We start from the raw sequence: 17299 nt of genomic DNA, 5'->3' as shown, positions 1-17299 counted from the left end.
CATAAATATTATCTTTATTCAAGCATTTCCAAATTGGCATCACCATCAAGTCTGGAGCATAAACTTAAAAACCCCCACCAAGGTAACATTTCCATAAAGAAAAGGAGGATAATGAAATGAGCAAGCAGACAGCAGCTGCAGTAAGATCTGAGCAGGGGAGACTGACCGATGAATCTGCATCTTTCTAAGTCTACTCTGCTGTCTCATATGCTTCCAGCAGTGACAACAAGAATCATTCTAAATTTACCTGCAAAACCAAACCAGTTGTTAAAATACCCTTTTTTGTGCTTCATTAGAACAATGGACTTTTTATTCCTCTATTCATCACATTTTACAATAAAAATGTAAGTTCCACGTTGATGAATTCACTGAGGCTGTGTCTACACTGCCACTTTCAGCACTAAAACTTTAGTCATTCAGAGGTTTGAAAAAACACCCCCACCCTGAGTGACAAAAGTTTTAGCACTGAAAGTGCCAGTACAGATAGTGCTTTATCAATAAAGCTACCACCCATGGTTCAGGGTGTTTATTTTTTATCACCAGGAGAGTTCTCTCTGGCGATAAAGCATGACTACACTGCCCATGTCACAGCGCTGCCATGGCCGCACTGTAATGTGGGCAGTATACACATACTCTAAATAAAACACGTAGATGATGTTACCTCAGCACTGTAGTTCTACATTTCTGAGTCACACTTACAATGAAATGATTTAACTTTATGCACTTCACACAACAGGAAGTAACCATGCAAGGGTTCACAAATACTGTATAATGGCCATGGCACAAAGCATGATAAACTAAATCTTTAAAGGTTCCCTTGTCTACTACAGGATACCAAGCAGTTCTACTATGAGTTAAAAAACAAGTCAAGGGAAAAATCAGATGCATCCTTTAAATCAGAAATGTCCACAAAAATGTATTAGAGCTGCCCCTATCTTTTCAAAGAGACAGGCAGGCTTTTAATCGCATGACTGCCAATTACAATTCTTGGATTTTGTATCTATAACTTGTTCAGTTTGAAGTGAAGCAACAAGATGTTCTAGGATAGGTTTCTCATGTATGAAAAAAAAGTATTTATTTAGCGAATGGGAGCTGGTGATATATAGTCCTACAGATTAGGACAAAAAGATGACAAATATTCCATTACGATGGTAGTTTACAGCTGTTAAATGAAATGGAATATTATTTGCCAGTAAAGATCTGCATCTGTATATATGAATCTTTGCTTGTTAACTTTAGAAACACTTTGCCCAGCATTGAACAGCATGAACTCTTCATTTACAGGTACTCAGCTACAATCAAAACGAGAGATTCATTCTTCATCTCAGCAGCTTTTATCCTAAGAGGGCAAAAGGAAGCCAACTCTGATATATGTACACAAAGTGCACCCATACCACTAGTGTAAAAAGCAGACATCTGAGCCAATGAACTGAGCAGGGCTACCAACTGTAGTGCTTCAGTGTAAACATTACTTATGCTGACAAGAGGGGTTCTCCCATTGCTGTAGTTAATCCACCTCCTAGAGAGACAAAAAATTCTTCTATCAACCTAGCACTGTCTACACCAGAGATTAGGTCAGCCTAATGATGTCATTCAAGGATGTGGATATTTCACACCCCTGATCTATGCCGATGCAAGTTCCCAGTATGGACCAGTCCAGAGCATATGGAAGAAAAAACCTTCCTACTAGGGCTTGAAATGCTACCACGCACACGCCCTGCTAGAACCGTGGGGGTCCCAGACACCCAAACAATGCTTCTGGGATTGCCCCCATGCTGCTGCCCGTAGACCCTGCTCAGGCGGGGATAGAGAGGCGAGTCCTCAGGCACTGCCCTCCCTCTGTCTCTCCTCCCGCCCTCAGAAATCCCCCCGTCGCTGGTGGTGGTGGGAAAGGTGCCCGTTACCACACAGCTCTGGTAGCCCCTGGGAGGCCCCTGCCCTTCCCCTGCTTCAGTTATATCCTCCCCAGCCCCGCCTGCCAGACAAGGCGGCAGAGCGGACGCAGTGAGCCGGTTGCTTCTCAGTTTCTCTGCTGCCCCGGGGGGCGCCGCTAGCATCACGACGAGGGAAAGACGCGACCCGCGCCTCGTTGGCCAGGCCAGGCCAACAGCAGGCCCAGGCCGCCTGCCCGCAGGCTCAGACAGAGCGTCAGTACAGCCTCCCCTCCCCCGCGGACACAAGCCAGCCCGTGTACGCCTCACTCCCTACCTCACTGCCACAGCCCGCTTCCGCCTTCCCGAGTCCTGACGAGGCGGGACCTTACTGCAGCCAATCAAAAGCGCCGGCTGTCGCGCGCAAATACAGTCTTGCACCTCCCAGCCCCAAGCCCTCTGACAGCCACCTCCAATCAGGACGCGCAGCGGCTCCGATGACGCCTGTCAGTCACGGAACGGCATTTCCCCGACCAACCAGGAGAAAGCTAAGCACTGTCCCTTCCGGTTCCGCCCCCTCGCTCGCGGAAGTGTGATGTGGCTGGAAGCGGGGAGCTATGGTAAGCACGGAGGATGCTTGCCGGCCGCGCGGCTGAGCCCCTTCCCTGCCTGTCCCTCTCCCCCAAGCTATGAGGGGCTCCGACCCGTCTCTGTGAGTGGCGCGCGTGGCTTGCGGCGCCTGCCCAGGGCCCCCTCCCACTTCAGCAGCCGAGCTGGAGGCTCAGTCTCGTGTCCGGGGCGGCGCGGCTGCTCCTGTTCTGCGCGCGGATCCCCCGCTGGCTCCATTTCGGGCTCAGGTAGCCCGCGAGCCTGTCCCGGTGCGGTCACCAGCGCCTGCTTTGAAAAACTGGCTAAGAGCGTGCTTGTGACGTCATTCAGCAACCCAGGCAGGAGGAGCAGGGGAAGGATGGGAGAAATCTCTCACTGGCCCCCAGAACTAGCACGTGATGTATATCAGCTTATTTGGTTCTCACCCAACAGCTTCTACTCCGGCCTTGGGTCTTTGACACTTGTATCTTGGCTTCATTTCTTTAAAGGGCTAAATATACTTAGCCCACATTTCCCATTTGTCAGCTGGCAGTTGGATTCTTGGTAACACACCGGTGACTGATGTTTCTTTAAAATAATGTAGGTAGTTAGAAAAGAGTGATTATATATGTGGACTTGCATCTGAAGCTAATCAATAAGTATTATTAATGACTTCTGGATCCGAAGAATTTTTTGTGTTCACATTGTGAGAATAGGGGTCAAGGAATAGTATTTATTTTGGGGTCAGAGTTAAGGTTGTTACAGTTTGATAAAATATGCATTTCTGTGCAGGATAAGGATAAGATGCTTGTGAACAGTGTAAGATTAATGACATAATTATTTCTTCCCTTGCTTTTAAGTGTTTGATGTTAATGTGAGTTAAGTAAGAATATCATTGATTAAAATAAATCTTCATGCTTATGATACCTTCTGAGTTAGTGAAGTACAAGTTGACTAGTCTCATCTTGGTGAGTTTTTGTCAGGCTGTAGTTCCCAACAGTGTTAAGGTATCACTTTCTGTCCACAGCCCTGCCTTATGGTTCAACAGAACCTGTATCCTGCTTGAAAAAAGGGGGTGAAAGACCTAAAGAGGGTTTCCAGCCTATAGATCATGACCCCAAAAAATAGCCACTAGGAGTTGCTTGTAAGCATTCCTTGGCAGATCTTTCTGATGTGCTGTGTCTTGTAGGCAGAGTGAGTAAAGTGTCAGACAAAGCAGTTATCTGCCTGGTGTGGTCTCTGAAAATATATGGATACTATGGAGGATAAGCATACGTGAAGTTTTCACTTTTCGCCAGAAGACTGGGAGAGCTATAACTTTAGCATCTTTATGACTTTTCCAATGGCACTTTGAAGGATTTGAGGATGTTGGATCATAGAAGGGAAAAAATTGAAAATTCCTGCCCTAAAACATAAACTAAGATAACCACATTGATTAAGGGGTCATTTAATTAGCTAAATTTGGCTATTTAAGTGCAAAACTGAAGAAAAAATCTGGGATCTATGTCTACCTTGAGATTAATTTTTCTGTAAAAGTAGTAGAAGTCCAAGTAAGAGCGTGTTCTGCATAGGGCAACTACCTAGAAAAATCTTGTTCTGACCAATGAAACATACTGCTCTGAAAAAGTTGGGCTATGTGTTCCAAGGAGCCTAAAGTAATTTGGGGGAATGGAATTTGTGATTTCCTTATGCTTCGCAGCAAAGGGAAGGGATTGGGGGCAGTTAAGGCAGATGATGAGAACTGCAAATCACAGGGAGCCCTAGGCTCTGAAGGGAAACCAGGCTCCATTATGGCAGATCCTAGGACTATGAAACAAGAAGCTGGCCCTTCTGTGGTGCTTACGTCTGGTAGCATGACTGTGAAGAACTATGCTATTGCCTCTTGCTCATCTGTGAAGATCATCCTGTAGAGCTAGAAGAAATGGGCCATGTTTAATGTTAGTGTAGTGAGCAGAGTCTTTCATTGTTGCAGTGAAAGACTTCCATAGTGGGGAGGTGCTTGAGCTTTTCCCCACAGCTGCAGCCTTTCCCTACTGCTTGTGTGTGTAGAGAGCCATGTACGGTACATACATTAAGGGTTCGGGCGTGTCTTTACTCCCCTAAGCCGTGCCTCATGGTCTACGCTGCTATTTATGCCCCTGCTACAGGTGTGAGAAGTGCACATACATTACCCACTGCCGTAAGTAATGTGCAGTATAGACATACCCTTAGTGCGAACTGGGGAGAGTAGGGTGGTTAGGACCACTTAAATTCTACAGTTCTGTCAAATTTTGCCACAAAACTCTACAGCCCAGAAACTAGGATGTCAGTAAAAGCCAAACATCAAGTTTCTAAGTTTTGTGATTGTGCGGGAAAGGACATTCCAGATATGATTTGAGTGTAAACTTAATTCATTATGGTCTTCCTGAAACTGCAGATAGCTTTAAACAGTAGTTGTGTGAGTGTGAACTGCTCCCATCCATCTCAGTAGGACTATTGATTTTTAAGTCTTATTAATTATTGCCTTTTAAATGCCAATATTAACAATTTCACTATTTAACACTTTAGCAAAAGCAGTCAGTTAAGGTGCTTGATCATCGTTATTAGCTGCAGTAATAAACGTAGATGTGGGGGGGCCACAGGTCGGCTACTGACTTGAGTTGCTGATGTGAGAATCTTGGGATTCAAACCCACCAAAAAATTTCAAATGTCTACCCTGTTCACAAAGGGGCGTGAAAGAAGAGGGGCATCCTATTCCATTGCCAGATGTCTCCAAGGTGCTAAATATCCAAACCACCAAATCTTTCCAGTGCTTCTCCCTGACAACTTCTGCATTGCAGCCATATATTGTTGATACAAAAAACTGTTGTAAACTGAAAACCTCTACGTTTGGATGCAGTGTACAATCAATGCAATATCAGAATAAATAACACAAGGCTCTAGCTTCTCAGTCATGCCAGAGTGATCCTTAGTGCTCTTGGGATCAGGATAATGCAGGTATTTTGAGACACCTTTAAGCTTCCCTAATCCTCAGGGTTGCTAGAGGCCATTCTGGCCCTCGGCCTGTTTAAGAGGATCCTCGGCTCTGCTCTAAATTACACACACATACAGTGGCTTCATAGGGCTATTCCAAGAATTATCAAAACACAGCATAGTTAGGTCATGTCCCCAGTAGTGCTTCATAGGAGTTCCCTTATGCTATGGGAATCCCTAACCAGATGTTGAGTCTGCTTTGTGCTGATGGTGCTGTGCAGATCAGGTGGGAATACAGGCAGGATCAAGTCCAAGGAATTCTGTACTCCTTGTTTTCATGGAAATACTGAACTTGCTCATTTTCATATGTTCAATAAATACTTCATGTTTTTAAAATTTACTTTAAACTGCTGCAAAATGTTCAGTTTGCCACAGAATTCTGCACAACTCTGGTTTAAAAATCAAGGGCCTTAACACAGAATGGGTGAGACTTTGTCTGTTGCACTTGGTACACATTGTAGTCTTTAATTCTGGGAAGTTCCCCCTTCCTCCAGGGATGTAGTGAGGAGGTTTTTCAGTGGCAAGTGTCAAAGTCATCATTATTTGCCTGTGGTCATAAAAGTGGTGTGTATTTCTGAAAATGGGGTGTATTTAATATTTATGCAACTTGTGATGAATTCAAAAGTAGCAGTAGTTTTAGAAAATATTGACAGTTCTTTGGAACTCTCTATATTTTACACAATCACTGGATCCGATTTTTTTTTCATAAATTCTTGGACCAATATGGTACATCCTGACAAGAACATTTTATTATTTTCATGTTTCACATGTTGAAGGAAATGTCTTTAATATTTAAGAAGAACTAGATGCCATAATGCACGGTCAATATATTCATCCTTAGTTTATTAAAATTGAAAGTTTGTTAACCTAATTCTTGATGCATGTAAATCATTTTTTCCTTTTAAAAATGTGAAGCGCACCTAAAATTACTTTTGGCTTAATAGTTAGGCTGTGTGTTGGTTCAACTGGAAGAAAGATCTCTTTACATCAGTGGTTCCCAAACTTGTTTCGCTACTTGTGCATGGAAAGCCCCTGGCAGGCCGGGCTGGTTTGTTTACCTACCGCGTCCGCAGGTTCGGCCGATCGCTGCTCGAGTTCCGTAACTTAGGTCAAGTTAGCCCCGTAGTGTAGACCTGCCCACATAAAATTTACATGAGTAACCAGATTACAAAGCTTTTATGTTAACCCATTGACCCCAATTTCTTAGAAAAGGACTTTTCTCTGAATACTTCCCAACTTGAAATATATTAATCTCTTCTTCATTATTATTTTCTGTTCTGCAGTAGCATGCTTTCCAATAGGCATTCAAAATGAAATGGTCACTTAAAGATGAATTCTATTTTTAAACAAATTCGGAAAATTATCTTTGGAAGTAAAATATTCCAAAAGCAAGGGTATTCAGAACATTAACAACTCTTCAAATTTATTAATTTCTGGTCCCCAAAAAATCACACTGTCCAATCTGTCTCCATTCCTTCTCAGAATGCATCATATACCCAATGAATATAAATATTTTAAATCAATTAGCAAAATAGCATCGCACTATAATATGTACTGGGTCCAAAGTCCCGCTGGAGACATTGTTCAATAGCTGTAACATGACCTCTAACAATGCATTATTATGTGAAAGTAGACCTTACTGATGTAACTTTGCAGGAGCTCAGGTGGAGAAAAAAATCAATTTGAAATTAGTTGAATTGAATTCCCATTGTATTATTGATATTTGGGTCGTTTCGTGCACAAATGCATCTGTGTATAGATATAGATATTTGTCATTCATCTTTGTGAAAAAGCTGCTGTATGGGAAAGGGAAAAGAAGTTCCTCCTACATGTATTTCAGAGTAGATTAGAGAAGTGTAGAATTCTGTGCACATATTTATTTATTTATTTCTAGCAGTGATTTTAATAATTTTTTTTATTCTCATAATGGGAATAGTTTCTATATATTCATTTCCTATTACAGTTTTAGGAGTAGAACATTGGAAGTTTACCATTATTTTTAAAACTGACAACTTTTTTTCCCCTTTCAGAGAGTCCCTCTTCCCAGTGGAGAGCTCTGAATAACATGGATCCTTTTTCAGCCCTTTCACAAAGGGTTCTGTTGATTAAAATTTTATGTGGGTTGATTTCACCTTTTTATATGATTGGGACTGTGAATTGTACTTCTGAGTCATACACATTTTAATGTGGATTTTTTAGGACTGTGTGTGTACGTTTTAACAGCTGCTGTTTGATTAGATAGCTAATACAGGCCAGGAAAAACATCCAATATAAGGTCTAATCACTCATACAGAAACTGGGATTTATCAGTTTTGTTCAAACCGTCACTATCATCCTTCCCTTTTAGCTTTTCTCAAGATAAAATAATAGTATCATAGAAAGTGATCCAACACACACACAAGGTTTTCTTTGTACCCTTTGTCATTTAGGCATAAGCCTTAACTCTGTCTTTTTATTACAAAAACGGTATTATAAAATTTCTATGCAGCAATCAATTTTTGTAGTTATGTCTGTTTAACAAATTGTTGGTAGTTTGGCTAGTCATAATAATTTTTGGGAAAATTTGCTTGATGGCATTGCAGTGGCCTCTCTTTGACAGAGGACCTAACTGTGAGACTGACCCCCTAACTCATAGGGTAAAAGCATGGCCCCACTGAAATCAATTACATGACTCCCATTGACTTCAGTAGGGACAGATTTCACCCCTACTTCCAAAGAGTGGACATTGAACATTTTCTTGAAATGATATTGTTACTTTACCCATTAGGGTGCTGCTTACAATGGAGAAGCATTCACAGCAAGTTACAGCAAAAGAATGTCTGTGTTATTATTGAGGCCTAAGGTGTTCTGTGTTAAGCTGGTCTGAATCTAAATTCTGCAGTAAGATCCTTTGATTCTGCAGCATTCTGGTGGAAAATTTATCAACTTCCAAAAAATTTATAAAAATTAGATTTTCATTAAATTAAATACGAAATTGAGTAATTGCATCCACAGAGTACCCTCGTGTTGTTTACTTTGCTAGTGCAAAAATCAGAATTTAATATCTCCACCTTTTCAGTTTTTTTATATGCCACAGAATTTGGTATTGATAATGCACAACTACATTGTTAAAGTCAGGGGAATTAGGAGGTTTTGGTATCTGGGGAGGTCTGGAAGGCAACTGGTTCAGCTTCACCAGAGGTTACAATAATTGGCACATTAGAGTAGATGGGGCACCCAGCAGGTGACACCATCTTACCTAACTTGACGTACGCCTTCCCTTAGTGCAGCGATGGGCAACCTGCAGCCTTTCAGAGTAATCCACTGGCAAGCCACCAGACCATTTGTTTACATTTGCACAGCTGCCCGCAGCTCCCAGTGGCTGCCATTTCCGGCCAGTGGGAGCTTTTTCTAGTTCAGCAGAAGCAGCTGGTGCTTTGGAGACTCTTATGTGCATCAGGATCCCTTGTTCTGTCTTGGGGCTTTGGTGTGCCCCAGTGTCCTCAGGGCTGGCTGCCATGGTGTTTAGATAAGGACTCTGATATGAATATATATGAAACATTTAAATTACAATGTATTTTATCTTAACTATTGTATATATTCATCTGGGTATCTCTGATGTCTCACTCAGTACTGTGGCACCTGAGTGCAAACAGATTTGCCTAAAGCAGACAGTCAATTTGAAAGATTTTCTTTCTGTAGGTTTTCCTTGTGGGGTATGCTATGGATTTCTTAACTATTATTGTATTACTTGATATGTTCAGGGAAGTAATACTAGGCCATTTTTCAGGCTGTTGTTTTGGGAAAGTTACTCCAAAGACATCTGTCTTGCATGTAGCTCATAAAAGGTTAAGATATTTGGTCATTTTGATTTCCAAGGAAAGCATTCTACAGCTATGGGCCAGCCACTGAAAAAGCCTTGCTCTTGCAAATTTCACCCAAAGCGTTAACAGCCTCATTGCCCTAGATCGGGAGTAGGCAACCTATGGCACGTGAAGACTTTCAGTGGCACTCACACTGCCTGGGTCCTGGCCACCGATCTAGGGAGCTCTGCATTTTAATTTAATTTTAAATGAAGCTTCTTAAACGTTTAAAAAACCTTATTTACTTTACATACAACAATAATTTAGTTGTCTATTATAGACTTATAGAAAGAGACCTTCTGAAAACATTAAAATGTATTACTGGCATGCGAAACCTTAAATCAGTGTGAATAAATAAAGACTCAGCACCACTCCTGAAAGCTTGCTGACCCCTGCCCTAGATGATGTGAGAACAGTCCACAAATATTTATAGACAACCACAAGGAGAGGGGAATAATTTAGAGTAGTACGTGGGAATATAGATACTGGGACCCTCTCTGTATTGTGAATTTGCTCCAATTCCTGTAAATGCTTACCAGCCACAGATGTATAAAACCGGAGCACAGACAAGGAAAGCCAAAATGTGCACTGGTTGAGCTTTTCCTTGTTTAAATTCAGGATAAGCTCTACCAAAGCAAATTCCTTGTCTGCCAATGCAGCTATATCCATGGCTCACCATCAGGTAAGAGTGTGCCCTCAATCCTGCATTGTAGACAAGGCCTAGGAGTAATGTTACAGCACCCTTTCTTCCCTTCTGAGCTTTCTTTATAATAAGACACAGGCTCATGTGACCCTATATAAGCCAGTTACTTGCATGTGAAGTTTTAGAGGTAGGGCAGTATTTAGGTCACGTGACCCCAGTTCAGCCAATTAGATTTAATAATTCCAATGTATGTAATAAGCGCAATATTAAAAATATATAGTTAAACTATTTGCAAAAGGAATCCCAAGTCATGTGTTTTGTTATAGTAGCTTTTAATTATACCAGTGTCAGCACTTGGATTTAAAATTCCCTTTTCTATTATTTTGTCTTAGCCATAAAAATTCCTTCAGAGCTGAAACCTGAACCTTTGCCTCAGTCCAGGGATGAATTTTCACTTTCAGTTTTTAAGAAGAGTTACGACTTTTAAATTGTACAATAATGTTTTTAAAATGTAGGTATTTATCATTTTAAGCCACGTATGTATTTATAACTCAAAGCCTTTTTTAAAATGGAATTTTTGTAGTATTTACTCATATTGGTACCTTAAGCTATTAACATGGGGAACAATTTAAAAGTTCCACATCTGAGGTCTCAATATGATCTACTGTACCTTTTCATTGATTATTGGCAATTAAAATGTTATGAGCAATATAAATATAAACTAGGATAAATTGTGGGCAATGAACCAAATCTGAATACCTGGGCTTGATGTATAGGGATTCCGCAGGGACTGCAGGAAGGAATCCTCCTTCCAAACTGTAGAGCATCAACTGATCCACCCTGCTGGAATGGCCCCTTTCCAATCTACCCCAGTCCTGGTATCTCTCCTCTAAACATATGAATGATTAGTACGTACCTGAGGATGCACCTAGCTTGACCGAAAAGCTATTCTGTGGAGAATCACAGGTAACCTCACACAGCTCTGTGCCTTGGCTTTCAGATTTTTGCTTTCTGCTGAATCCAGGTCCTTCTACTCTTGCAGGGTCAGAATTAGCCTTAGTGTTCATTTGTGGTAACCTTAATAATAATACAGTTTGTAGCAAATGTAGTAAGATGAGGCCCTGAAACATAAACTCTTGTGTCAGAGGCCCAGTCAGAGGCCTGAAGCCTGAACCAAAGTTAACCTCCAGGCATTGCTAAGCAAAAGCTGGGCTGTGAGCCAGAGGCAGGCCCTACTCACAGAAGTTGGCAAGAAGAGGGTTGTTAGAAGCAGGAGCATTCACATATAAGTGCTAATAAGAGGAACTTGTGTGCCAAGATGGCACCTGGACATGCCGAAAGGAGGACACTCCACCCAACATAACAAGGAACAGGCAGGTGCATCTTAAAGACGGAGTCAAAAGGACAGCATGATGGATAGATCTGTTTGAAACAACATGATCAAAGAAGGAGACAGCACCCTAATGAGCCAAGGGGCTGTACTTCAATACATCAGTAGAGATGGATAATCTGTCCTGTAACTATATAAAAGTAGGTCCCGTAGTGCACATCTTTGTCTGGCCTAGGGGGCAGTGGAAAGTCCCGCCACTGACTGAGCCGGTCCATTGCCAGGAGGCACAAATTAGTAGTATGTCTTGTAGAGTCTACAGGAAACTATTACTGTGCTTCATTTGACAATAAACCTGGCTCGGGTTCCTTCGTACCTTACTAGAGTCTGTGGTCTTTGGGGGTTCTCTCGGGGTTTGCTGTGTCAGCTATCTGCGCAGAGCCGGGACAGCACACAGAGTTGCACACAGCCGACTTATCATCATTGAACAAGAGCAGAGCACCACACCAGTAGCTACGGACAACAGCAAGGACTTAAATGTTTATCATGGTTGGGGGTAGTGATGAATGGCAAAAATGTCAAGTTTCAGAATTTAATAAAAAGAATTTTTTTTGGACAAGATTTCTTCTACTCTACATTTTTGAAATGTCTCTCAACATAGTTTTCATTCTCAACTTCTAATCCCTGTTTCAACCTTGTCTTCTTTTTTGGGTGTGGTACAGTTTTTCCTCTTGTCATTTGTACAAATTTTATAGATACTGTCAAATGCCTATCTACTGATAATACCTAAAACCTCAATAAATTATCATAAAAGGCTATTGACTTTTTGAATCATTTCATTTGTAACTAAAGCACCCCTGCCTTGCTCTCTAGCTAAGTCAATATTTTACAATATCAGATGAGTAGCAATGTTAATCTAAATCCACAAAAACAACGAGGAGTTTATGCCCAAATAAATGTTAGTCTTTAAGGTGCCACCGGACTCCTCGTTGTTATTGTACAATATGAACATTTTTTCATTCCACTTAGTTCAGAAGGGTTTGATTCCTGATCTCTTTCTCCCTTAGCCTGGCAGAGATGAGAATTGAGCAGAGGTAGAACATGTATGTCTTTGTATAATCCTGGGGGAATTGTGCGCATGCACAGAATTAATGTCCCTTGCAGATTTTCCTCCCTCCGCCCCTCCTCCCCCCACAGAATAATACATTCTGCTCGGGCGGCACTGCAATTACAACTTTCGCCCACCGGGGGCTGATGTGGCACCAGAAGAGAGGGCAGCCAGTTCAGGGCTGGAGCAGCCAGCCAGGGAGAGGGAGGGGAAGAGGGTGCCTTCCTCACAGCGCCCTGCCTTTAGGATCAGGTGAGGAGGCACAAGATATGTGGGGGAGGGATGGACAGAATGGGATACATGTGGTTGATGGGAGTCCCACATACTGGGGTTCAGAAGGGCTAGTGGGGGGGCAGACTGGGTTGGAGGCACAGGAGCTAGTGGAGGACAAGATTGAACCAAGGGCTGAATTGGTGTGGGGTGCAGGAAAACATGGGGATGGGGGAAAGGGGCAGATGTGCCTGACTGGATGGGAGAGGGCTGGGGTCAGCCAGGGTCTGCATGAGAAGACTCACCAACTCCCTAACAATCCTTCCACTGCCAACCACCCTCCCTCCCCTCCCCCCCCCCCCACTCCCCCGTTCCATACTCTTCCAATTCATACCCAGCAACCCTCCAGGTTCACTCCTAGGCTCCGCCCAGCAGTTACTTCCCTCTCCCTCAACTCCTCCTTTACCCCTGACTCCCTCAAGCCTTTGCACTGCTTCCAAGTGGAGCTGGAAATACATTTCTGTCAAAGTTCTGTATTAAATATGCCTTGTAAGGAATCTATTTGTCAAAAAAAAATTTCTGTTGTCTGTACTGTTACAGACATACTTACTAACAAGTATTTTGAAATAAATTGCAAAAATAATTGAAACTGGTGTACAGATACAGTATTAACTAGTCTTTTATAATGAAGCCTCCTGGGTCTAATAGGAGGGAAAAACAGGTATTCAGACAGCAATCTTTCAGGAAACTAAAACCCCAGAAGGAAGGAAAAACTTAATTCTCTACTTGTTTTGTCCTTTCTGGAGTTGAGAATAAGTAAGAACTTAAAGCATAGAGAAAATAAAGCAGTTAGCAGTAAGCAGTTGTCTAATATACTTCCCACAATTATCTTCATTGTAACAGCATATGCTATTGAGTTAATCCAAATACTAGCTGAGCAATATTAAGTAAGAAGCAATAAAACTACAGTCTTAGATAGCTGAAACATTTGCATATAGTAAAAAGAAGTTAAATAATTTGAATCTGTGATACTATGAATCACAAGCAAGAGACTGACAAATGTCTTGTTAGAAAACGTAACTTCCTAGTGAGCCCTCTACAAAGAAAAATGCACCACAGAGGTTGCTAGTGTTTTATTAATTGAAACATAGTGGCTTGGCACTAAGAGCAAATTCACATCAGTATAGATAATGTACTTGCTTATGGAAATATAGAAAGTCATAAGTGAAGGCTCACTTTCCTCCATAACATCTGCAGTTTCAGAAAGGGTGCCATATTTCTCGTGCCAGCAATGGTAATCCCAGTCTCTGGTTTGTGAATAGATAACACAATGTCCAGACAACATACTGAGAAATTAAGTGCATAAGATGAATTTGCTGTGTTTTATCAATGTAAGTCAGACTAATAAACTTAGTAATTTTATATTCCATTGTTTGTTTGTTTTTTAACCTATAGTAAATGGTTTTTAAATAAATATTTCCCAGAGACAAGAACCGATTCTCAAGAATCATTCCAGGTTCTTATGCCCTTTAGGCAGTTAATTAAAATCCTGACCAAGTGTTAGATTTTTACATCCCAGTATCTTAATTAAAATACTGTGCCTTATTTGTGCAATATTTACTATACAATTTTGGTTTATTTATGTTTTTTTAAATGATCGGATTAATGTAAATGAATTGTATCCTTTCTGCAGAAGATCTTTTGTATGTAGACTGCTGATCTTGATAAAATAATATATGAAAATTTGAATGGCTGGATGGTTCTGTTTTTCTTAGTGGCAAATCCTCTTTTTGACGTCCCTCCACATAATTTGTGCCTTTTATTCTGGGGTCATGACTGCTTTGTCAGTCAGTCTTTTTCCCCTCTTTCATCACCTACTGATGCAAATCACAGTTTCATTTACTATTTGGCTGAGAGAAGACAGCATCTGTATGCTTTAAATCTGAGAATGCAATTTAGGGGTTTCTCTGAATCAGCTCGGGAACAGGTGTTGGAGCAAAGAAGTAAGGTACACCCTTCCACCCTCCATACCAAATGAGTGTGAATAAATGCTGAGTTAGAAACTAAAAATCTTGAGATTACTTAGGCATTGTACATTGCATATGGCTGACACAATCCTAGTGAACCAGCCTTGTTTAGAAGAGCACCCATTTTTCAATGAGTATTGTCTACTTGCTTGTGTGTGTGTGTGTGTGTGTGTGTGTGTGTGTGTTTAGAAGGGGCAGTGGAAGACTTTGAAATGGCTTGTAATGCAAAAGTATAATTTTTTCTAACTTTCTTTTTTAGTCTGCAATCTTCAACTTTCAGAGCCTACTGACAGTAATCTTGCTGCTCATATGTACCTGTGCTTATATCAGATCCTTGGCTCCCAGCTTACTGGACAAAAATAAAACTGGGTATGTTAATAAGTCTAGCTGCTTTTAAAAAAAAAATTTATAGATTGCTCACTTTGTAACGAACTGTGTATATCATTTGTGTTTTCACACAAGTTGTTTAAGATAGATTGAAATTTTGGTACTAAGCATTTTACATCATCTTTACATACTTCAGAATGTAAATCAACAGTGTTGTAGTTTGTTCATCTTTACAGAATATTTTTCTCATCTTACAATTAAAAATGCTGCTGACATAAATGGACATCTCATAAAATGAAGAGGATAAAATGGCATTTGCAAGTGACCATGAAATTTTATAGTCAAGATTTCTCTATATATATAAACAAACCCTAGCAAATCTTTCCTGTAGAGCTATTCTGTAGATTTTTAACTTTCAGCCTAAACAGGTGCTTATTAACTTAAACTCTAACAACTTAGCTATAGAAAAAGACTTATTTGGTCATCTACCAATTTTTCTACTTCCATTCATTCTCACAGATGTGCATGTACTATGTCTGTGTGTTTAAGGTGGGGATGGAAAGAAAGGGGGGAACCTTTTTATTATAGTTCTATTAAATTAAGTCTTTGAGAGTACAAGTGTGAAGGAAAAATAGTACCACAGAGAGTTAGACAGTTAACTAGGAATTCAGATTAAAATGAATTTTCTAAATATTTTTAGAAATATCGAACAAAGCCTTATTATCTCCATAGAAGTGAATAGTCTCTCATGATGCTGTTTTAATATCTTTCAAAGATAAGGAACTTGCCTTAGAACCAGTGTTGCTTCTAAGCTGCACACCTGCACAGCCGTACAAGAATCAGTCAAATGCCACACACTTGATTAGTAGAGCCACGCACGTCCGGCGACTTGTGTTCAGGTGCCCCTCCCCATGCTGTTGTGCCTCCACACTGCTCCTGCCCTCTGCCTGGGAGCCCTTGGCCAGCTGCTCCCTGGACCCTCCTGCTGCTGTGCACAACGGGGGGGGGGCACTGACATCAGGGCGTCCCCCTCCCCAACCCATGTACCCCATCTCCGCAGAACAGGGGTGGGAGGACAGGGCTTGGGAGTTAGACAGAGCTGCTTGAAGCCGCTGCAGTCTGAATGAGGCTTCAGACTGGTGAGTGCGCCTGTGCCTAAAGAGACAGACAGTGCATGGTCTTTCATGCACTTCTCCAGCAGCTAGCGCGCACACACTCTGTCTCTGTCTCTCACACACACGCAGTCTCTGTCTTGCATGCACGTGCACACACACTGTCTTGCGCTCACACAAACGCTCTCTGTCTGTCTCTCTCTCACACACACATACACAGTCTCACATACACACCTTCCAACACAAACTTGTGGTGGTGTTGCTGTTACTACTTGATACTTCCTGCAATACACACACATTCTCTGTAGTTTTATTCTTGCAAAGTGCTGTTATTTTAGTTTTTTGACTGGTCTGTGCATTTCATAATTTTATTTCTCTTATGCCTAAATTTAATTCTTTGAGTAGTGAGTTTTAAAATGCCTAACCTGTCCTGGCTGGAGTAATTATCCCTATGGTATCTTTTAAAAATATATATTATATCTAGGTTTTTTGTTTCTACTGGGGGTGCACTCCGCACATTATCTCAATATTGGTGCACATAACAAATTCATTCTACACCTGGATGGAATAAATTAGAGGGAACATTGCTTAGAACAACTCTGGAAATTTTCTACTCTCCAAACATACAAATGGATTCTTGTTGTTTTAACTGGATTTTGCTATTGTTGGTCTTCATTGCCTCATTAGGCTGCCAACATGTATTATCCACTTTGAGTCTTCAAGTCTGGTTCTATTCTGAAAAATGACAGTTTGAAAAGGGCACTAACCTATTTAACAAATTTTCTCCATCTGTGTACTCCAAGTCATTTCAGTATTTATATTTGTATTTGTTACTTATTTCTGTTAATATTGCTGGACCATCTGTTGTGGGACACTGAGCTGGATTCTCTTCCAGTTGCTTCTCAACAGAATGGTAAATGAGGTACCAATTGCTGGGCTAAATTGTGCCCTCGTTTGCACATATGCAACCTATTCATCAATGACGTTTGAGCCAGGAGGAATAGAGTTTGATATTCAGATCCCATGTTGAGTTTGCAGGCCTGTCATTTAAAATGCCATCTTTTTGCTTGAAAATACAGCCAATTTGATCTGGAAGCCATTAAGAACAATAAATATATATTATCCTGCTGTTTCTACATTTACTTTTCAGAATGGACCAATTTTTTAATAATTCCTTACTAAGAGGATTGCATTTGTAAAATCCTTAAGAATGATTTACTCTGTGATGTGGC

The 17299-nt window shown here is 41.1% G+C and overlaps 2 protein-coding genes across 9 annotated transcripts in view; one reads left to right on the top strand and one right to left on the bottom strand.

The window, feature by feature from the left end:
- The window catches only part of XRCC4 (X-ray repair cross complementing 4), a 284810-nt gene extending 282496 nt beyond the window's left edge, over positions 1 to 2314 (bottom strand). For 4 of the 7 annotated variants that reach the window (XM_050944830.1, XM_050944832.1, XM_050944836.1 and 1 more), the window contains exon 1: positions 2209 to 2314. The gene's annotated coding sequence lies outside the window, so the exon portion shown is untranslated. Of the gene's footprint in view, positions 1 to 166; positions 1340 to 2208 lie in introns of all 7 variants that reach the window. The other 3 variants (XM_050944835.1, XM_050944837.1, XM_050944831.1) reach the window with 2 other exon arrangements.
- A 79-nt stretch (positions 2315 to 2393) lies between these two features.
- TMEM167A (transmembrane protein 167A) overlaps positions 2394 to 17299 on the top strand; it is a 28895-nt gene continuing 13989 nt past the window's right edge. The window contains exons 1-2 of one of the 2 annotated variants that reach the window (XM_050944864.1): positions 2394 to 2491; positions 14888 to 14997. In XM_050944864.1, the coding sequence (XP_050800821.1) occupies positions 2489 to 2491; positions 14888 to 14997 (113 nt within the window). In that variant the 5' untranslated portion in view covers positions 2394 to 2488. Of the gene's footprint in view, positions 2492 to 2788; positions 2881 to 14887; positions 14998 to 17299 lie in introns of those variants that run through there. The other variant, XM_050944863.1, reaches the window with a different exon arrangement.

Source organism: Gopherus flavomarginatus, chromosome 3, assembly GCF_025201925.1.
Source record: "Gopherus flavomarginatus isolate rGopFla2 chromosome 3, rGopFla2.mat.asm, whole genome shotgun sequence".
In the NCBI taxonomy this organism is placed as follows: domain Eukaryota; kingdom Metazoa; phylum Chordata; order Testudines; family Testudinidae; genus Gopherus; species Gopherus flavomarginatus.
This window is presented reverse-complemented; position numbering and strand designations above follow the sequence as displayed.